Source organism: Rhinolophus sinicus, chromosome X (assembly GCF_036562045.2).
Source record: "Rhinolophus sinicus isolate RSC01 chromosome X, ASM3656204v1, whole genome shotgun sequence".
Lineage (NCBI taxonomy): Eukaryota > Metazoa > Chordata > Mammalia > Chiroptera > Rhinolophidae > Rhinolophus > Rhinolophus sinicus.
In genome coordinates, this window is record NC_133768.1 from 110,782,736 (window position 1) to 110,802,473 (window position 19,738).

The following is a 19,738-nucleotide window of genomic DNA, read 5'->3' on the forward strand; positions in this document are numbered from 1 at the left end:
GATTCTGCACACATGTCCTTGTTTGGTCCAGCAGCACACACACTCCCGGGGGTGGGGAACAGTGGAAGTCAAGGCTGACTGACTCAGTGCCCAGGGATGGCACAGAGAGGCAGAGGAGAGACCCGAAAAAGCAGTGGGAAGCCAGAAAGCACAGACAGAGGGAGCAATGTGAGGAAGCAGGAGCGACCAGGGAGCTAGCAGGCACAGCAGGGCAGGGAGGCCAGGAAGGCCCCAGAAGGAGGCTGGCACAAGTCCCCTGAAACTCAGGGCTGGCTGCTCTTTCTAGGCCCCAGAGGCTCATGGGGCCAGCAGCTGGGTGGGCTGGAGCTCAGGGGGAACTCTCATTGCTGTGCCCTCTGTAAGGGCCCCCCTTTGAGCCCCTTTGAGCCCCTGGGAGCCCTGCCCATTAGGCCACCTCCCAGGCTTCCAGGCTCTTCCCTCCAGGGCCTCCCACCAAAGGTGGGCTTTTGTGCCTAAAGGGGGCCAGCAGCTTGAAGCCTGCCCTCTGTATGCCCCGCTTCTCTCCCGGGTCTCCCCCTCTAGCTTTGAAGCCAGGTCATGAACAGCTGTAAGCCAGCTGTGGAGGGACGGCCAGGCTGCAGCTGACTCCAGGCCCTTTTCCACACACAGGCCTACAGGCTTAGATTGCCCTGCCAGGGATACCCCCACAGCTGCTCACCAGCCCTGCCTCCCCCTGAATCTCAGCTCCCTGCCTTTACTCCCCAATACCCCACCCCACCCACTACCTTCAAGCACCTGTCCTGCTCTCTGGGGCCCCAGGCTGGGGCAGCAGTGACCCAATGAGGGCTAGGTGAAGGGGGGCTGCCCTGAGCCAGCAGCCAGCCAGCAGTGTGGCCTGGGGGTTTTCCCCGGAAGCCTGACCCAGCCTCGGGGCTCCTTCTCAGGTCAAGTTCTTGGCTCCATCTGGCAGGAGAAGGGTTTTCTGCAGAGGGGCCTGTGGGACATGCTAGGCTGAGGGACAGGCCGGTGCCAGCAGTATCACTCAGGTCTCTGCAGCCCTTTGGGGAAAGTGTTCAGGCTGGGACTTTGGGGGCCTGTTCGGTGGTGTTCCAGAAGTGCAGGGCATGCTGGGAGAGGGCTCTTGTCACCCTCGGGCTCATGCTGATGGGAGTGGGTTCTTTCTCCCATAACCCCCACACCCCCCATGAGTCGGCCATGGCTGTCCTGCCACTCATTCTTGTGGAGCTCAGACAGCTGTGTACCGGCCTCCTCCTCCTCTGGAGCCTGGGGCCTCAGGAAATGCCTTCTCTTCCTTCCTGCCTTGCCCCCCATGCCTGCCCTCCCCTGCCTCCCGCTGCCTCCTCCCAGCCCTGGGAGGCCAGAGGGCAGGAGGCCGCTGCCTCCTGCTAGCCGGCAAGGACGTGCTGTTCCCAGCGCACTTCAGCTGGGGTCCAGGTTCTTCCTGTGCTGCAGAGATTGCCGAAGCCTGGGGAGAGGAAGAGGGAGGGGCGGGGGAGCAGAAGCCCAGGACTGAGGTGCTGCCTGGCTGGGCTGGGAGTGGCCCCCAAATTAGAGGGCCAGGCCAAGTGACTCAGTGGGCCTTGGGCCGGGCGTGCAGTTATGGCTTATTGCAGACTACAAACCACAGACACAAGAGCCTTCCAGGCACAAGAACCGTATTTACAGAAATATTGCCCCAGACGCATCCCCCGAATACGGGGAAGAGCTCCAAGGTGCGTATGTGCCTCATGCAGGGTGTTGCTTCATGGCCACCCCCAAGATCCTTCCATGAACATGCCAGGCTAACAGCCAAGGGTGAGCACCATGCAGAGAAGACAGGCTGGCCCAGCGCTGGGACTCCCCACCTAATTGCAGTGCCCCTCTCCTCGCTGCTCCCCACACCCTCCACACCTTGCTGTGTGCCCTTCCTTCTACCGCCAACGTCCTTCTTCCCTACTCCTCTGCTCCAAGTCACCTCCTCCAGGAAGCCTTCCCGAGCCTCTGGCACTGTGTGGGGCCCTGGAGAGGCAAGAAACAAGAGTGCCCCAGTTCCCTCCCCACAGAGCTCAGAGCCCATCCCAGGGAGCCCCCAGAGTAGGCTTTCCCCAGCAAAGCCCTGACCACTGTATCAGTGCTCTTTTCACCCCCACTGGGAGTCCTGAAGGTCAAGGCCCTGAGTGATGGCTCCTGGGGTCCCAGCCATCAGAGCATTTCAGGGTGCAGTGGAGGGCTGGGTGGTGGCACAAGGCCAGGTGGGGCTCCTTGGGCAAGGGGCATACCTTTTGTATGTGTGTTTTGTTTTGTTTTCATTTCTTAAACAGCTTTATTGAAACATGATTCATATACCATACAATTCACCTATTTAAAACATACAACTCAATGGTTTTTAGTTAGTGTATTCACAGAATATGCAACTCCACCACAGTCCATTTTAGAACATTTTCATCACCTCAAAAAAACAAAACAAAACAAAACAAAAAAACCTCCTATCTTTAGCTGTCACCCCTCCATTCCCCCATTCCCCTCTCCCTAAGAGACCACTCATGCACTTTCTGTTCCTATGGCTATGGCTGTTCCGGATGTTTCACGGGGAATCATGCAATCGGTGGTCTTTTGTGACAGGCTTCTTTCATGGAACACAACGTTTTCTACATCTGTTGGACCCTCTTTCTCCTCCTACTGGCTGTGACTGGGGATGGTGAGGCTACGTGGGCCTCGTGATATTAGTCTTTCTACGATCAGAGACGTTGAAATGTCTCCAATAAACAGGAAAAAAACACAAGCAAACAAGCAGACACACTGACTCCCCTTGTCTGGAAGGGCATGCGTTCTCTCCAGTCTCCTGGTCCCAACCATTTGCAACATCCTTGCCCACAAAAAACAAGAGAGCCAGAGCTCTGAAACTGGCCCTTGCTTTTCCCATGTCTCCCTTATCCGTGGCCTAGCCTGGAAGCTTCTTGCAGGCAGGCACCACAACTCGGTCAGGCTACCATGTGTTCCCACTCCTGCCTGAGAGCCTTGAACTGATGCTGTTGCACAGTAAGGGGGCCCGGGTCCAGGCAGAACTTTCTAGACCCCACCTGCCTGCCGGCCCTGGGGGGAACACTGAATGACTGAACGACAGCTGGCTGGATAGGCAGGACACTCAGACCTCACCCCTGTTCTCCACCCATTGGACCCACCTCTCCCTGGCCTCCCCTGGGCCTCGGCCTGCTGAGCTTTCCCTCTCTCTATGTAGTTTTCTCTTTTGGTCTTAGCGGAGTTCTGTTCTGTCTTAAGTCACCTGCTTTAGTGTCTTCACTCTCAGTCTCCTGTTCTCTTGTGCAGACCTCAGACCTCAGGTTCTTGCTCCCTCTAAATCCTCACCTTTGTCTCCCTGAAGCTCCTCTTGCGGGAAACTCCTTCAGCTCATGATCAAGGATGGCTCCGTTCTGGCCCCAATGCACAATGGATACACGGACCAGGGGAGGAGTGGGACCCCACTGGACAGGGAGGCCCTGGGCTATGTATGTGGAGTTGGGCTTGCCTGGGCCCTCAGAAAGTGGCCAAGCTTCCAGTGATCACATGGGTGTCATGGGTGCTATGGTTGATGACCGTCTCTTCCTGGGATGCTTGGCAGCCTGGCCCAGTTAGTAAGTTGCCAGCACAGAGCTCAGCCCTGAGGAGGGGCCCACCCACAGTGCAGTTATAGCATCCTAGGGGACCTGCACAGATTGAGCAAGGAGGATGACTCGCTAGGTTCCTCATCTCTGAATCAGCTTTCCCACTCAGCTGCTCTGAGCTCCAGGGCAGGCAAGCTGGGGAGGTCCACCAGAATTGGGGCTGCCCTCCTGCCATCCCCCAACTGAGTCCCATCCTGAGATCACACAGACAGGATGTGTGTGATCTGAAAAAGGAACCAGGGGAGGTTCCTTTTTCAGGGGATAAAGAAAGTCTGGGAGGTGGGGGGGGGGACTTCCAGAATGCCTAGGAGCCTAGATCAAGCCCTTCCAGAAATCCACAACCGTTGCCTCCCTGATCCTAGAGAACTACCTCCTTGTTCAGGCCTAGGTTGCCACAGGCTCTGGGCGGGTTCAGGACAGTCTTTCAGGGGCCACTCACTGGACTAGCAACCAGAGGCCACCTCTCCCTCCTCTCCCTTCCGTTTCTGCCCTCTTGCCTTCCTCTGACCAGGCTCGGTGCCAGAAAGCCCGTTCCTGCCTGTCCCTGAGCCTCAGTGTCCCTATCTGGGCAGCGGAAAGTTTGACTGTCTGAGGCTGTGCCTGCGCACAGACGCCAAGGGTCCCTGTGTGAGTGAGAGCGTGTGTCCCTTTGCTATGTGCCCAGCGCAGGGGGAGGGGGTGCTGGGGGCGTGAGGAGGAGCGGGTGCAGCTAGCCCAGCCGTCTACAAGAAAATTGCTCCCTTTGAAGCTGCCAGGGGGGCCGGGAAGCCTGCCCCCTCCTTCCCTTCCTCCCTCCCTCCTTCCCTCCCTCTCCGCCCCACCAGCCCCCTCCCTCTTTTCCTCCCTCCCCGCCCCCTCCCCGTCGGACCGCCCGCCCAGCCTTTAGCCTCCCTCCCACCGCCTCTGTCTCCCTCTCTCCACGAACTGCCCAGGAGTGAGCAGCTGCTCTGGACGCCCGACAGACAGACTCACGGACTGCCCGACACCCAAGCCTGCCAACTAGCCAGCCTGCACCCAGCGATTCCCCTTCCCAGGTAGGGCCCCCATGCCAACCACTTGCTGTCCCTGCTGTCCCCATGCCGGCCTTGAGCTGCCTCCACATCTCATCCCTGACTTCGTTGCCCCCTCACTGTTCTCAAGACATCCCCGATCCTGACCTTGCTGCCCTTGTGCCACCCCTCCATGTCCCTATTCTAGTCCCCACTGCCCCCTTCCCGCCCTGTCCTGCTCCCAGGCTGCCTGCGGATTCCCATGGCACTGCTGCAGGCTCCTGGTCCATGCCCCTTAGTCGCCACCCTGTGGTCCCCTTGGTTCTTGTACTGTTTCTGCCTCTATTCCCCTCCCTCTTCCAGGCGCCTTCTCTGCCCTCCTTCCCTCTCCCCTCTGACCTCGCTCAGCTCAGCTCCAAGTCTACCCTCTCTGCCTCCCCCTTGGGGTTCTTCCCCTTGGCTGCCACCCCACAACATCACCAAAGCATGACTGGGTGGCTGGCACCCCAGCTCTGCCAATGGCCCTCTCTCTTCGCTGGAAGGCCCCAGGCGTGCCCTGCACTCCCACCGGCCTCTCTCTGCATTCTGCTTCGGCACCTCCTCACTTGGGGGGGGGGTTTGCCTGGCCCAGGTCAGGAGGACCTCTGGGCACCCCCGAGCCCAGGCTAGGGAGCAGTCCCCACTTCCCGGGCCGATCCTTGGCGGGGGCTCAGAGACTTGGTTTTCTAGGCACACCCCAGGCATCCTGCCCAGATATTCCTCGCTTACCCACAGGCTAATGCCCTGCCTCTACATCCTTCTAGGCGAGGTGTGGGTCCATGGAGCCCTGGTTGTCAGGGTCCTGGGTGGGGCTGCCTGGGTGGCTCAACCCCAGCTCTCCAGAACCCCGTTAGATTGGGACTCAGAATTGGGGGGCGGGAGCAGAGAGAAACTCAGGTAACTGTGCCATATCACCCTGGGCAGGCCTGGCTTGGGACCCCGTAGGGCTTCTGGGGACCGTGGGCAAATGTGAGGCCACAGGTCCACTTACAAGCTGGGACACCATCACCCCAGGAGGAACGTCTTTAGGGATGGGTGAGCTTCAAGAACTCCCTGACTAGATGCCGTGTCCCTCAAAGGCAGCCTGGCCACTGGCGCATGGAGCATCTTTGGAATGGAGAGAGAACCAGGTCTGAAGCAAAGTGTAGCTGCGAAGTTGCCTCCAGGGCCCTTCGGGAGGGGAAGAGTGGCTCCTGCTGGTTCAACCCCCACCCCAGCTGTTGTACAGAGGGGCAGGAAGTGGGGTCAGGACCCAGAGCTTCTGACTAACAAAGTCTGGCTATGGACCCCATACCACCCAGGGAACCCTCAAAGTCACTTGAGTGTTGATGATGATGGCCTGTGGTCAACTGCACTGTGTGACATTCAGAGTGGGAGGTGGCAGGGCGCCTGGCCTCCCAAGATGGCTGGCATGTGGAGGGGCCTGTCAAGGGACCCAGGAGAGGATCAAGGCAGAATGGAGCTCTCTGGGTGTGCCCCTGAGCGCTCTGGAAGGTTGGGGGTTGGGAGCACACCCCTGGCTGCACCATGGGTGGGTTTGGGGGCTGGGCACAGGTTAGTGAGGGCTGCTGAGCGGAGCAGGAGGCCCAGGATCCTCCAGGACACGGTGGTGGGTGGCGTCCGGTGGGGCAGACCTCACTCAGGCCAGGGCGATTGCTCTCGAACAGTCTTCAGAAAGGCTGCTCAGGTTGCAGATGCGGCCAGTCCCATCTGTCCTCAGGGGGCTTCTGCCTCTGTGCTCTCAACCCTCCCTGGCCTGCCAGCTCTCTGCCCTGCAGGGCCTGATTGGGATGGAGACGAGCTGGGGATGCTCGGGCCTCCCTCCATGCCAGAAAGGGAGGTTTCTGGGAATCTGTATCCAGGTGTGCGGACTCATTGAGTGAGTGTATGCATGTGCAGGCGAGCGCCTCCTGGTGACATGTCTCTGCCTGTGCCACACACACCGTGGGAGAGCTGGTGCTGGTGCAGACACTTTCACGTGGAGCCTGCCCATGACTGGCTACCGTGGGCCAGCGTGGAGGAGCCTGTGAGGGCAGGATTGTGTGGGTGCCTCTGAAAGGAAGGCACGGGGCCGCCTCCACACCCTGGGGCCAGAGAGCAGGAACAGGCTGAGAGCCAGGGAGCAGAGAGAGCTCCTGTAGTGAGCCAGCTATTGAGTGGCTGCCCTGGCCCCGCCTCCCCCCCCCCCCCCCCGCCCACTGGCCCACCTTCAAGCCCCAAGGACCCAGGTGCCAGTGGGCATTAACCATCCCACTGCTTTTTTGCTCTGCCTGCCCTGGAGCAGGGACTGGGCTTCCTGTTGTGTAGGTGGGGAGTCTGAGGTCCAGCCCCTTTACCAAAGGTCTGGTGGCAGTTCTGTGTTCACCCATTTTAGGGGGCCCAGCAAGTAGGGGTGCCGACCCTCTGACCGTGGCGTGGAATGACTTCCAAGCATCGGCCTGAATTTCTCCCCAGTCCCACTGGCAGCCCTGGGCCGTTGGAGGAGGTTGAACAGAGGATAAGAGGAAAGGGGGTGTTGTAAGACAAGAAAGTTTCCTTTCCTCAGCAACATTCTGCAGTCACTCAAACAAGACCATAGAGTGTCCCATCCAGCACCATCGGCAAGTCCCCAGAGGAGGCTGTCGTGAGCCCATATGTGAGGGTCTGCATGCTGAGCCTTCCAAGGGATCTTCCCTTTCCTCCCATCACCACCCGGCCTCTGAAGTCCTACCTGTTGGGCCAGTGGGCACACGCCCTGCGGGTGGATGTCTGGGGCTCCTCAGCGTCCTTGCTCATCTGCCATTATCCCTGGTTATTAAAGAGGTCTTTCCAGGCCCATGAGACTTCCTTTCTCCTCCTATCCAGTACCCCAGAGTAGGAGGGCTTGGTCCCTGCCCCGAGCTGCCCCACCCCACACCTGACACACCAACCCAAGGGCTTTCCTCAAATTGAGGCATGGGGGGATGACAGTGGCTTTCTGGGGGACCCTCCTGTGAGCTGTGTCGTGGGGATTGAGCACAGGCTCCCTCTGAAGACAGGCAGACCCAGGTCCTGCCCGCTCCGCCCCCTCCCCTCCGTCCTGTCCTCTTCTGCTCACATACTGGTCCACCCACAGACCCCTTCCTGTAAATCCCATCTTCGAGCCAATGGGGAATGAGCAGAGGGAGGTGTGCTGGGGGGTGCGGTGGGGAGGATGTCTGCTCAGTCCTGTCCCAGGCCTAAGGTCCGCTGAGGGAACTGGCTCGCCCCACGGCCAGGCCCTTCTCCTGTCTTCCACATCAGCTTCCCAGATCTCCCTGGGGCTGTGGTCCATCTCTCCACCTTCCAAACGGGAAGTCCTGGGGTGAAAGCCCTTCACCCACCTGGAGCCCACAGCCTGAGGATCCCCAGGTCCCCCACCACACACCTGGGACTCCAGGCTCTTGGGAGCCACCCCAGCCCTACCCGCTTTAGCCTCTCCCTCCACCCTCTTTGCTTTAGGTCGGGATTAGCTCCTGGGGTGCGTGCGGAGGGTGCCTTCTTGCGCAGAGCCCACCAGCCTCAGCTCTTTCCGATGCTGCTCAGCTCCCATCACAGCCCCCAGCCCACAGAGCAGCACCAGCCGTCACTGACATTCCTGAGCCCAGGGAAGGTGCTGGGACGCACATGACTCACATGACTCACTTCTTCCCTCTCCCTGTGGTGACAAATCTCTCCAGTTTCGGGTATGGTGGGCTAGGAGAGGTCCCAGACTCTGTGATTCTCAACTCACCCTTGCTTCTCTCCTCTGGCGGGTAGGAGGGCCAGCGGGGACACAGCAATCAGAATGCCGAGGGGCCGCAGGATTGGAGATTGGGGTACTAGGAGTTGAACTTGAAGGAGAGGGGCAGAGGGCAGAGAGATGCTGGCTCTGGCAGCCTTGTCCCCGGAGACAGGGGAGACAAGGGAAGTCTAGGAGGTCAAGGCAGTGGGACTTTGATCCTCTCGGCAGTCAGGAGTCCCAGCGGGGCCTTCATTATGGTCTGCTGGGTCTTAGAGACCGCCTAGCTGCAAAGAGGCTGGCAGTGCAGGAGTCCCGCGAGGGGCTGAAGATGCACAGGTCCCAGAGCCTCGGCTGGCTGCAGAGGACTGGGTCCCACCCCAGCCAGAGCCCCTGGCAGAGAGCTGGGACCCCATGCAGGGAAGGGACTGTAGGAAATCCTGGGCCCAGGAAAGGAATGGGCTACGGGCCTCCCTTTGGGGTGCCTGGCAGCCCGTTCTCCTGCCCTGGGAGCCAGGCCAAACTCCCTTGCCTTGCGCTGGCTCAGTGAGAGAACTAGGCAGGCAGGGCTCTGGGAGCCAGGCTGAGAACATCGTCCTGGGGGGTCTGGCGCCTGCTGGGACCTAAAATGCTCAGGGGAACCTCTCTTGCTTGCCAGAGTGATGGCTTTTCCAGGCAACTTCCTTGCAGAGGCAGAGCTGGACTAGTGGGTGTGCTGGGGCCAAACTGCTGCCATCAGATCCATCAACAAAGGGGATGGGCCCCTCCGTCGGTGGGGAGCTATTGATAGTTGCAGCCAGAGAGAGGTGCCATGTTTCCAAAGGATTCATGATGCAAGCGAAGGGACACAGGACCTACAGCGCAAGGCCCTGCTTTCCAACAACCTCACTTCCCAGGCGGGATGAGAGAGCTGCCAGAGTCTTCTCCAGGGACCCGGGGCTGGTCCGGCCCCTGCAAAGCCCAGGGAGCGTGGGATCTGTGGCTTTGGAGCCTGCAACAAAGTCTGTGATTGTTGGCAGAGGGTGGAGTCATACACATGGGCAAGTAGACAGAGAGGGTCCCAGATCTACCATTTCCTCGTTGTGTAGCCTTGGGCAAGGGTTTTGGGCAAACTCTGAACGTCCGTTTACCCATTCATCAAGCGGTAAAAAATGGTGCTTTCTTCTTATGGTCATTGGGAAATCACTTGATTCCCCTGCCCCAACGCAGGAGATGCTAGCAACCTCCCTCTTCAAAGATTCTGGACCGAGGTGAGGGGGAGCTCAGGACTCCTAGAGTGAGTGGGAGGAGAAGGGAGGGCGCACAGCTCAGGAGGGGAAGGACCGGGAAACTGAGGACCCCCATCTGACTTGGGTCATCTGCGGCCTGACTCTTGGCACGGGAAAAGGCCAGCCGTTTGACCCTCCTGCTTTCCAGAGCTTTCCTGACAGGGTGGGAGCAGGCATGGATGGCTCTTCTCAACATTGTGGGGGGGGTCTGCCCCTGAAGACCCAGCTCTGTGCAGTCACCAAGGCCACAGCACGGAAGAGCTGAGGAAATGGTGGTGGGTTCGGGGCGGTTGGGGTGCAGACGCAGACAGGGTGGGGCTCAGGGTGCAGCCCCTCCCCCCTCCAGCCACCAGCCTCTCAAGCAGTCACCCCCATATGCACACACACATGTGGGCTTCAGCAGATCCATGCATGGCACACGTCCCCTCTTTCTGGGTGATAGCCAAGTGCAGATTACAGCTGACGAGAGGCTGGTGGGCTGGGGCCTGGGAAAGCGATAGGGGGCAGCCGGGTATCAGCCTGGGCAGCACCCTTGCCTCTGGCCTGCTGGTTGAAGCTGGGCCCTGAGACTTTGGTGAAGAAAGTGGGGTGGGGGGAGTAAGGGCACCCTGAATTGCTTGTTTCAGTTTCACCCCTCCCCACCTGCACAGTCCCAGGGATCTGGCAGGGCTGAGTGGAAGGTGGCACGCGTGTCAGAGTCCAGGTCGGGTGGCTCAATGGGGCCAGACACCTAGGGCTGAGGCCATGGGACAGGGCCCGGCGTCTACGACTTGGCAGCTGTGGGCCACACATCTGCCGGCGAGCTCCCAGGGCATGCCAGACCTCAAGTCCTGCTCCCGCCGCCCTTGGCCTGGTCTGAATGCCTGGCACGACCCATCCATGTTCTCAGAGGCTGCCAATGCATCTTGTTTGGCTGTGACCTGGAGCACTCCTGCTCAGAGGCCTGCGCTGACTTTCAGAGGGCCAGACAAAGCCGGGCCCTATTGGGTAGGAGGCACAGGCTCCAGGAAACCCAGCCTCTTCCCTCGTTCACACCTGTGGGCGCCAGGCCTGAAGCCTCACTGCCATTACAACGTTTTTCCTTTGCTCTGAGGAGGTGGGGTCCAGCGAGCTCAGAGCACACTTTGATGGAGCTCCAGGCCCTCCCTGAAGTCCTTGGGGACATTACCTGGGAGGCCAATAAAGGGAAACTGAGGCTCAGAGGCCCTGGGTAGTGGAGGGAGGTGGGGTCGGGGGGACTTGTCGTGGATCTCACAGTAGCTGTCCATGGGGACCTCCCACTTCCTGGGCTGCAGCCCTCCTGCCTCCTGCCTTCTTGCACGTGTGCACACGTAAGGGGTGAGGGGGGAGTGTGAGGTGGTAGGAAGGTAGGGCCAAGCTTAAAGTGGGGCGGCTGGGCCTGTCTACAGCCTTACAGCCCTCCACCCTGACCACTACCAGCCTTGAATTCTGCCCCCAGGCTCTCTGAACTGCCCATGCTGAGCCAGCCACCCAGAAACCCCCATCACCCCACGCTGTAATGAGGGGTGCCCCTGAGGCCTGAACAGTCAAGGCCTAGAGTTGCCCGAGCTGGACTCCAAGCCTCAGGCTGAGTGACTTGGGGAAAGTCTGTTCCTCTCTCTAGGCCTCAGTTTTCTCTTCCATAAAATGGAGATACTAATTGTGCTAGATGCTGGAGAGCCTTCCTTCTGGGCATCCCTTTGAGGGCCCTTCCTGGCTCCTTCGGGCTCTGTGGGGGTCTCTCGCCGCCTCCTGCAGGCTCTGTGTCCGGCAGGCCCCCTCGCTTCTACATAGTTCTGGCTGAGTCTTGTGCCAGTTCCTCGAGGGGAAATGAGGGCTGTACCGGGAAGCCCGCCTGGGCCCCACCCCGACAGCCTGCCCACTGCCTGGACCCAGCCAGGAACTGGGGAGAACCAGCCAAACCTTGTCCTCTGCCTCTGTCACGGGGCCCTGGTGTAGGGCCTCCAAGCCCTCAGCTTCCCTTCCCTTCGGAGTGAGCCTGCGCTGGAGCCAAGCTGGCCTCCAGAGGCAGTGACATCGGGCACGGCTGCTTTGCTCTGGTTCAACTCCTCTAGAGCCCCCGTCCTCCCAGGGCAGGTCCCGTGAGACCACTTGTTTGGCCTTCCTAGCACCTCTCCATCCTCTCCCCTGGTAGAGGGGCCAGACACCAGGGCAGAGGTTCCCTGTGGAGACCCCCAGCCCTTTCCAGCCCCAGCAGGCTGGACAGCGCCTGTCTGTACCTGCCTCTCCCCACAGTCTCCCCTGGGCCTGGCTAGACCACTCCACCCCACCCCCACCTGTCCAGGTGGACTGTGGATCCCAAAGCTTTCCAAGGCTCCCACTGCTGGGCATTCTAGCCCTGACTCATCCCCCTCTGTGAGGTAGCAGCTTTGGCAGGGGTGCCAGACAACGGGGGAGCAGTCTCCTCCCTCTCTCCCATTCCATCTTGCTCTCCTGCCTTCATCCTCCCCTTCCTGTTCTCTTTCACTGATCGTCCTCCTCCCAGCCCTGGGCATCCAGTAGCACCTGAGCAAGGGCCCCTTGAGGTGGCAACAAGCACGAGAGGCCTAGGCCCGCCCTGCTCTGCCCTGGGAGTTGAAAGCTCAGGGGAAGAAGGAGGGACACGCTGTCCAGGTAGGCAAGCCTGGGGCCTTCTCCTTACTCTGTGGCAAGGCCTTCTGGGGGTCCCCTGGATCCTGCCTGGCCAGCCTGGGGCTGGTGGGACCTGGGGTGTGACCAAAGGAGCCAGGGAGGCTGGGTACTCCCCCAGCGTGGGGGACACTCCCTTTGCTGTGTGACCTGGGGTAGGCAGGGAGCTTCTCTGAACCTGTCACTGGGGGCCATGCACTCAGGAGGGCTGGCGGGACCTGCTGGGGCCGTTCCGGAGCTGACTGTACAGCGTAGTCTACTGAACCATGTCCTGGGCCCTCGGAGCCGCCTGCCCTGGCTGCCAGAAGGGTTCCTCCATTCCCTCCCACCTCTGTGTCCTCAGGGATGGTCAGAGCCTGAGCAGGGGGGCAGGCCATGTGACCTGCTCAGGGGGTTCAGGAGGAGTGCAGGAGGGGGTGGGATGGATGGGAATCTGAGAGGCAGAGCAGTGTGTCCAGCCCCGGACATGGCCCTAAGCCCCAGTAGCCAGCCCAGCCCCACATTGACTGGGCCTGCCCAGGAAAGCAGCAGGCAGGGCCACGCTGCTCCGAAGGCGCTGGTCTAGAGTGGGCAGAGCCCTCCACCCCCAGGGCCTCTGATGCCCTAAACAACCCCTCCCCTGGCCAAGATGGGACCCAAGTGAGGGCCTTCCTGGGATGGGCCAATTCAGACCTGCAGGAGGCCCTGGCGACCAATTGGCTGGGCTCCCTGCCCATAGATGCACCCAGAGAAGCCCCATCCAACCCCTCAGCCTGGGAGGCAAGCGAGGCAGGTACTCATACTCCTGTTTAACAGATAAGGGAAATGATGCTGGGATTTTCTCAGGAAATCCTTGTAGGTGGGGGGGGGGGTGGAAGAGGCAGGGGCTCCAGCTTTTTCCTGTACAGAGCCTTCTGGCAGAGGGGCCTCTGGCTGGGGGACAGCCTCTGCTGGAGGAGGAAGGAGGCAGGCAAATGTGGGTGCCAGGGGCAGGCACGGGCAGGGAAACTCCCCCTCACCCCCACCTCGCTGCCCGGCCTGGGGGGCCTCCCGACAAGTCTGACCCTGCCTGCCACCCTGGCAACAATCTGCTCCCCTGGGGGGCCTCTCCCGGGAGCTGGGCCATGGGCAGAAGGAAGGGAAGGGTGGGGGCAGATGTGGGAGCCCCGGGGCTCTGTGGGCTAAGCCAGGAGAAGGCTTCTGGGCCAGGGTAAGAAGTCAAAGCCCTGGGCAGCAGTGGGGTAGTAGGTGGGGGCCATGTCCCCTCCACCTTGGCAATTTCGTTCATGCCCTGGGAGGACGCCCCTTTCTTGGTGTCTTCGCCTCTTGACTTTCTGAGGAAAATGTACTTTGCAAGGTGGGGGGCTCAGGCAGAAAAGGAAGCGACTCATAATCCCCAAACCCAACCCTGGCTGCACCCACATTACCCTGAGCATGTGGGATTGGCCTGGGCCACAGGAGATGCTTCAAAGCGTGGGGGTAGGCAAATGGTTGGGTTTCTCTCCCCTCCTGCTCCGCTCGCCTCACTGATCCTCAGGCAGCTGCCAGTTGACTCAATGGTGTGTGTGTGTCGGGGGAGGGGGGCGGTTGGCTGCAGACTCTGTAATTGGGGAGACACTGCATTGCCCACTGAAACCAAGTCCTACCTGGGAGCAGAGGGGAGCAGAAAGAGGTGCCGTCATCTTTCCAGGTGCTACCCATGGCCCATCCCTCTGCTGCTCGGGGCCCCAGGGTCTGACTATCACAAGTGATGGATGGGGGACATGGTACCAACACATGCAGAACCGCAGGCCCTGGTATTGGGAGGGTGGCCAGGAAAGGGCCCAGAGTATGGGCGTGGGTACAGTCTGGGCCCTCCTGACGGCCCCTCCTCACCCTGGCCTCCTAGGCATGCCCACCATGTGGCCCCTCTGGCTCCTCACGTCCCTGCTGGCCCTGAGCCAGGCCCTGCCCTTTGAACAGAAGGGCTTCTGGGACTTCACCCTGGATGATGGGCTGCCCATGCTGAACGACGAGGAGGCTTCGGGTGCTGACACCTCAGGCGTCCCAGACCTGGACTCCCTCACGCCCACCTTCAGCGCCATGTGTCCTTTCGGCTGCCACTGCCACCTGCGAGTTGTTCAGTGCTCTGACCTGGGTCAGTCCTGGGGCTGGGTCGGGAGGGGTGCGTGGTGGCACAGGCCCAGCCTGAGTACTCCTGACAAGGGGACACATGTCTGTCCTGTGGTATGCATGTGGATGGATGGGAGCAGAGATAGGTGACCCCGAGCAGGATTGGGGATGCTCATTTCAGCGTGGGAGGGGGTCCAGTTTTCTGGGTGCGAGTGAGTGGAGAGTGAGAAGAGGCTCTGTCTGCCAGCTCTGGAGCTTCTGCCTGTTTGTGGCGGAGTACCCAGGTGTGTGTCTGTGTGTATGTGTGTCCCTGTGCTCTGAGCCACTCTGGGGCCATGGCCGGGGCTCATACTGGTGACGGTGGCGCCCGCCCCCAGGTCTGAAGGCTGTACCCAAGGAGATCTCGCCTGACACCACACTGCTGGATCTGCAGAACAACGACATCACTGAGCTCCGGAAGGACGATTTCAAAGGCCTCCAGCACCTCTACGTAAGCCTGCCCGGGGCATTTTCCAGGGGCTGCGAGGAGGTGGGCAATCTGCAGCTGCGGGGTTGCGCCTAGATGAGTGTGTGCATATACCTGTGGAGTGCAAGAGGGGACCAGGGACCCATGGAGTCCTGAGAGAAGTCTGGAGGTGGGGCCTGGTGAGAGCGCCTGGGGTCAGCGTCACCTGTGTGTCACACTTATGGGTGTCAGCAACCATAAGGGCAGGACAGGATCATTCAGCCCAACTCTCTTCTCGGCTCAAAACTTGTTCATCGTATTGGTTCTTCCCAGGAACACAGGAACAACAGATTTCATTGTAGCCAGGGTGCAAGTGGGGAAACTGAGGCTTGGAGAAGTAGTGGCATTGCCAGGCCTAAGTGCTGACTCCCCGCTCTGCACTCCGCCCGTGAGCACAGATGGATATCCTTGAGACTGGGACTCAGACATCTGTGAGGTCCCAATAATCGTCAGCTCAGGTGGCAGGGGAGGGAGGGAGAGGAGAGGCCAGGGTGCGCTGGAGAGTTGGTGCCTTCACCTCCAACGTCCACCCGCCTCAGGCCCTCGTCCTGGTGAACAACAAGATCTCCAAGATTCACGAGAAGGCCTTCAGTCCCCTGAGGAAGCTGCAGAAGCTCTACATTTCCAAGAACCACCTGGTGGAGATCCCTCCCAACCTGCCCAGCTCCCTGGTGGAGCTCCGCATCCATGACAACCGAATCCGCAAGGTGCCGAAGGGCGTGTTCAATGGGCTGCGCAACATGAACTGCATTGGTGAGTGTGGCACTGGCCCAGGACAGTCCTCACCCCGGTGGATGGCAGGAAGGGTCAAGGAGAGGGGCCTCTTCCAGCCAGAATGGGTCTCATAGAACATTCTGGAGGCTCGCCTAGGGCCATACTCCAGAGCTGCCAAAGCCAGGTGATGAGAAACCAGGGGACTGTAGAGAGAGGGAAGGGAAAGGGCCAGTGGCACCAGCCAGCTGACGGAGGCCTGCCAGGGGCCCTCCCTTTCCTCCTGCTCCCCCTGGACCCTGAGGCCAATGCCAGATCCAGTGCCCTTGGGGGCTAGTGATCTTGAACAGCTAGGAATGTGCAACTTTCCTGGTAAATTAGTGGAACTGCTTTTGGGGGTGGGGGGTGATAGGGGCGTGGGTTATTAGCGGGGCCCATCAGGCCAGCCCCAGCCAGGAAGCTGACAGGCCCCAAGGTGTGAGGGCAGTTGCTCAGTACTGGCTCCAGGACTGAGGGGGCCTCTCTCCTAGAGATGGGCGGGAATCCTCTGGAGAACAGTGGCTTTGAACCTGGAGCCTTCGATGGCCTGAAGCTCAACTACCTGCGTATCTCCGAGGCCAAGCTCACCGGCATCCCCAAAGGTAGGAAGTCAGCCTTTCCTTCCCATGCTGGGCAGAGCCCGGGTCCTGGCGCCTTCTAGAGCCACCAGGGTCTCCTCAGGGAGGGCTTTGGCTGCCCTCCCCCATACACACAGCACCAGTGCACACCTGCCTGCATTCATCTCAGAGCATCCATTTTTCCCCGGCAGACCTCCCCGAGACCCTGAACGAACTCCACCTAGACCACAACAAAATCCAGGCTATCGAGCTGGAAGATCTGCTCCGCTATTCCAAGCTATACAGGTGGGCTGGGGGGCGCCGAGGGGGCTGCCCTGCCCCATACTCTTCTTCTCCTCTGGCCTCTCAATACATCTCCTCTACCCCTTCACAGGCTGGGCCTGGGCCACAACCAGATCCGTATGATTGAGAATGGGAGCCTGAGTTTTCTGCCCACCCTGAGGGAGCTGCACTTGGATAACAACAAGCTGTCCAGGGTGCCCACTGGCCTTCCGGATCTCAAGCTCCTCCAGGTGAGAGCTGGAGTGGGGGGGGCAACCCCCAGTGCCAAGTTCTCTAAGACTGGGGGAAGGGAGCAGCCCATGCCCCCAGGGTGGTTCTTCGGCCCCCTGCCCCTCCTCTCACAGGCCCAGCACGTGTGGGGCCCAGGTACTGAGCAGAACGGGACCTCGCTATGCAAGTGGCACTTACTCCTGCTCTCTCCACCTCCTCCTCCTCATCTGGAAAGGAGCAGTCACAGGGACCCCTCCCTCAGCACCAATGGTCTGTGCTGAGGAAGAGGAGGAGAGCTGGACAGCAATGGGGAGGGCGCAGATGGCCTTTGTGAGGGATGAGCAGGAGGTGGCCTAGTAGATATTGGAGCTGGTCCCCCAAGTGGGTGGGACACAAGAAAGGTGTGGCAGGGCCTGGGAGGTCAGGGAACAGTGAGAGCATGGGGGTGCAGATAGGTGCCACGACTGGGACAGCCCAGGACAGGAAGTGGGCTGATAGGGGGCAGTACTTAGCCTTGTCTCAGGTTCTCTCAGGGGCTTCACTCATCCCTGGCTTGGTTTCCAGTCACACGGGTGAACTTGGCCTTGCTCAGCCCTGTTCTGGCCCTCGGTCTCTTCCTAAGCGCCATTCACTGCCATTCCTTGAGGCTGTCCAGCCAGAGCCGAGACCTGCTGAACCCTGCCTGGGTCGGAGGCAGCTCTGCTGCAACCGCAGCAGCAGCAGTAGTGCCGGGCTGAGCGCGCCCTCTAGCGGCCGGTTGCTCTCCACCTCCAGAGGGCGCTGCTGCAGACGGAGCACCTCCTACCATCACTGGGCTCCTTACTCACCCCACCTCCTGTCCCCTCTGCCCCTCCCCTAGACAAGGGCTACAGGGAGTTGAAGGAGGCTGGTAGAGGGCTAGTGGCCCTGAGAACCAAGAGAAAAAGGAGGTCACTCTGCAGGCTCTTTCTCCTCTCGTGGCCCCTGGTCCCTAGCGTGAGAAGCTGCTCCCCTGGGTGCCGGCCAGGAGCCCAGAGAACCCAGATGGAAGGGCAGGGGCCCTCTGTGAGCCCAAGGTGTCTGTCATCTTTCCTGCATGGACACCCCCACCCGATCCCTTGCCCCCCATGTTCCCCTCACCTGCCACCCAACACCCAACACCCACCACACAGCCCACCTGAGCCTCTCATCATGGCCCCTGGTCACACACACACCTGACCACAATACTTAAGCCTCGGTGTGGTCCTTCCTACGGTGGGAGAACCACATCCAGGCCCGCAAAGGGCTATGCAGATGCAATGCAACGAAATGATGGCTGCGTGGTGGCCCGGCCAGACTCGGGGGAGGTGGTTGGGGTGCCTGGGCCACTGGCACTGAGACTAGGCCACTCCCCTCTGTCCCAGGTGGTCTACCTTCATACCAACAACATCACCAAGGTGGGCGTCAACGATTTCTGCCCTGTGGGCTTCGGGGTGAAACGGGCCTACTACAACGGCATCAGCCTCTTCAACAACCCAGTGCCCTACTGGGAGGTACAGCCAGCCACCTTCCGCTGCGTCACCGACCGCCTGGCCATCCAATTTGGCAACTACAAAAAGTAGAGGCAGCGGCGGCCTTGCGGTGGCCTGGGCGGGGTCTCTGGGGAGCACAGCGGATGTCCCGAAGGGGGAGGCAGAGCAAGGGAGCAAGGCCAGTGCCCAGCTGTATCCAACCCAGCCCAACCCCTGATCCCCAACCCCCACTCGCCACCCCCTGACACCCTCATCCTGGCTCCCAAGTGTGCAGGTGGGGCACAAGGCCCAGACCCCATTACATGTTCCCTTGGCTTCAGAGCTGCCCCTGCCCCGCTCCCTTCATAGCCACTCAGAGGTGCCCCACCAAGTTTTCTTCCATTTCACCCTGAAACCAAATTGTCAGGCTCCAATTCAGGGAAATGTCCCTGGGTCTGTGGGGCAGGAGGGGACGAGCACGGATGGAGACAGCAAACCCCAGCGAACCCACCACGCCTGCCTGGTGCACATCCCTCCTCCTCATGAACTTCCAGCTCTCCTTGGCCCAGTCTGTTACTCTTGGCCTCCCATAGCCCCCCACCTTTATGCAAGTTCATAGTCCATCCGTCCAAGCCTCCTTGCTCTACCGACCCCTGGACCGGTCCTCTCCCTCTGTCTGTCTCTCCCTTCCTCCCTCTCCTCTTTCACATCCTTGGACACGTTTGGTCTCTGTCACATTAGGCCTCTGCCTAGCTCCTACCCAGGCAAGCTGGGAGTGGAGGGCAGCTGCCTCCCACCTGCCCTGCCCAGGCCTTGCACCCAAGCCTAGATGGTCCTGGAAGCAGTGGAGATGCTGCACCCCGCACATGCTCCAGTCAAGAGAGGAAGCACTGGGCTCAGTCAGTCCAGGGGAGTCTGGCCTCCCCTGGGAGGGGCCCAGCATCCCACTGGAGTCCCAAGCACGCTTTTCATTGTCCCCCTTCCCACATGATGGCTAGGTCTCCCATCTCCTCGCTTCCGGCCCTTGGTGTGGGGTTTTGAGAAATCACACCCAGCTTGACGAGGGGCTGCTTCTGAGGTTGATTGTTGTCTTTCAATTAAAGAAACACTGTGCAATATGTCTCTACGTGTCGCTACTCTCGGGGTGGCACTGGCAACCAAGCAGAAAGGGGAACCATGAGCGGCTGCCTCTGGCCAGCTCCCAGGCTCTGCCTCTCTGTGACCCCCTCCAAGCTTGAGATTTCGTCCTTGCTGCTTTCCCTCCCTCAGGCGAAGGTCCTCGGTACCCCCAAGTCTGGGGCTGGACATGGAGGCTCAGGTGACCAGGCAGAAGGCCCTGGCCTGGCCCCTTCCCCTCCCTTTTAGGCACTTCTGTTGCCCCAGTTGTCGTAAGACTGGGCTCCTGAAGCAGGCCCACTGAGGTAGCATCTGCCCTCCCAGAGTGAAGCGTTTGCTGAGCGCCTGCAGTCTGCAGAGCACCGAGCTCTGCAGGGGAGCTGGGAAATCCGAGGAGGCCCTGAATGCCCCTCTTGATAGATTCCTGTGTCAGCACCAGGGGGTGTACCCC

At 60.4% G+C, this 19,738-nt stretch overlaps 1 protein-coding gene across 1 annotated transcript; it reads left to right on the forward strand.

The window, feature by feature from the left end:
* Positions 1 to 4,523: 4,523 nt before the first annotated feature.
* Positions 4,524 to 19,289, forward strand: BGN (biglycan). The gene is made up of 8 exons (XM_019755164.2): positions 4,524 to 4,657; positions 14,154 to 14,402; positions 14,755 to 14,867; positions 15,422 to 15,635; positions 16,124 to 16,234; positions 16,402 to 16,495; positions 16,584 to 16,722; positions 18,085 to 19,289. Exons 2-8 carry the CDS (start codon positions 14,156 to 14,158, stop codon positions 18,280 to 18,282), a joined length of 1,116 nt encoding a protein of 371 aa, XP_019610723.1. The 5' UTR covers positions 4,524 to 4,657; positions 14,154 to 14,155; the 3' UTR covers positions 18,283 to 19,289.
* Positions 19,290 to 19,738: the final 449 nt, after the last annotated feature.

Excerpts from the sequence above, each read along its gene's own strand:
- BGN (XM_019755164.2), top strand. The coding sequence starts at position 14,156 with ATGCCCACCATGTGGCCCCTCTGGCTCCTCACGTCCCTGCTGGCCCTG. Across the intron at positions 14,403-14,754 it reads TGTTCAGTGCTCTGACCTGG|GTCTGAAGGCTGTACCCAAG; the intron begins GTCAGTCCTGGG and ends GCCCGCCCCCAG. Across the intron at positions 16,235-16,401 it reads GCTCACCGGCATCCCCAAAG|ACCTCCCCGAGACCCTGAAC; the intron begins GTAGGAAGTCAG and ends TTTCCCCGGCAG.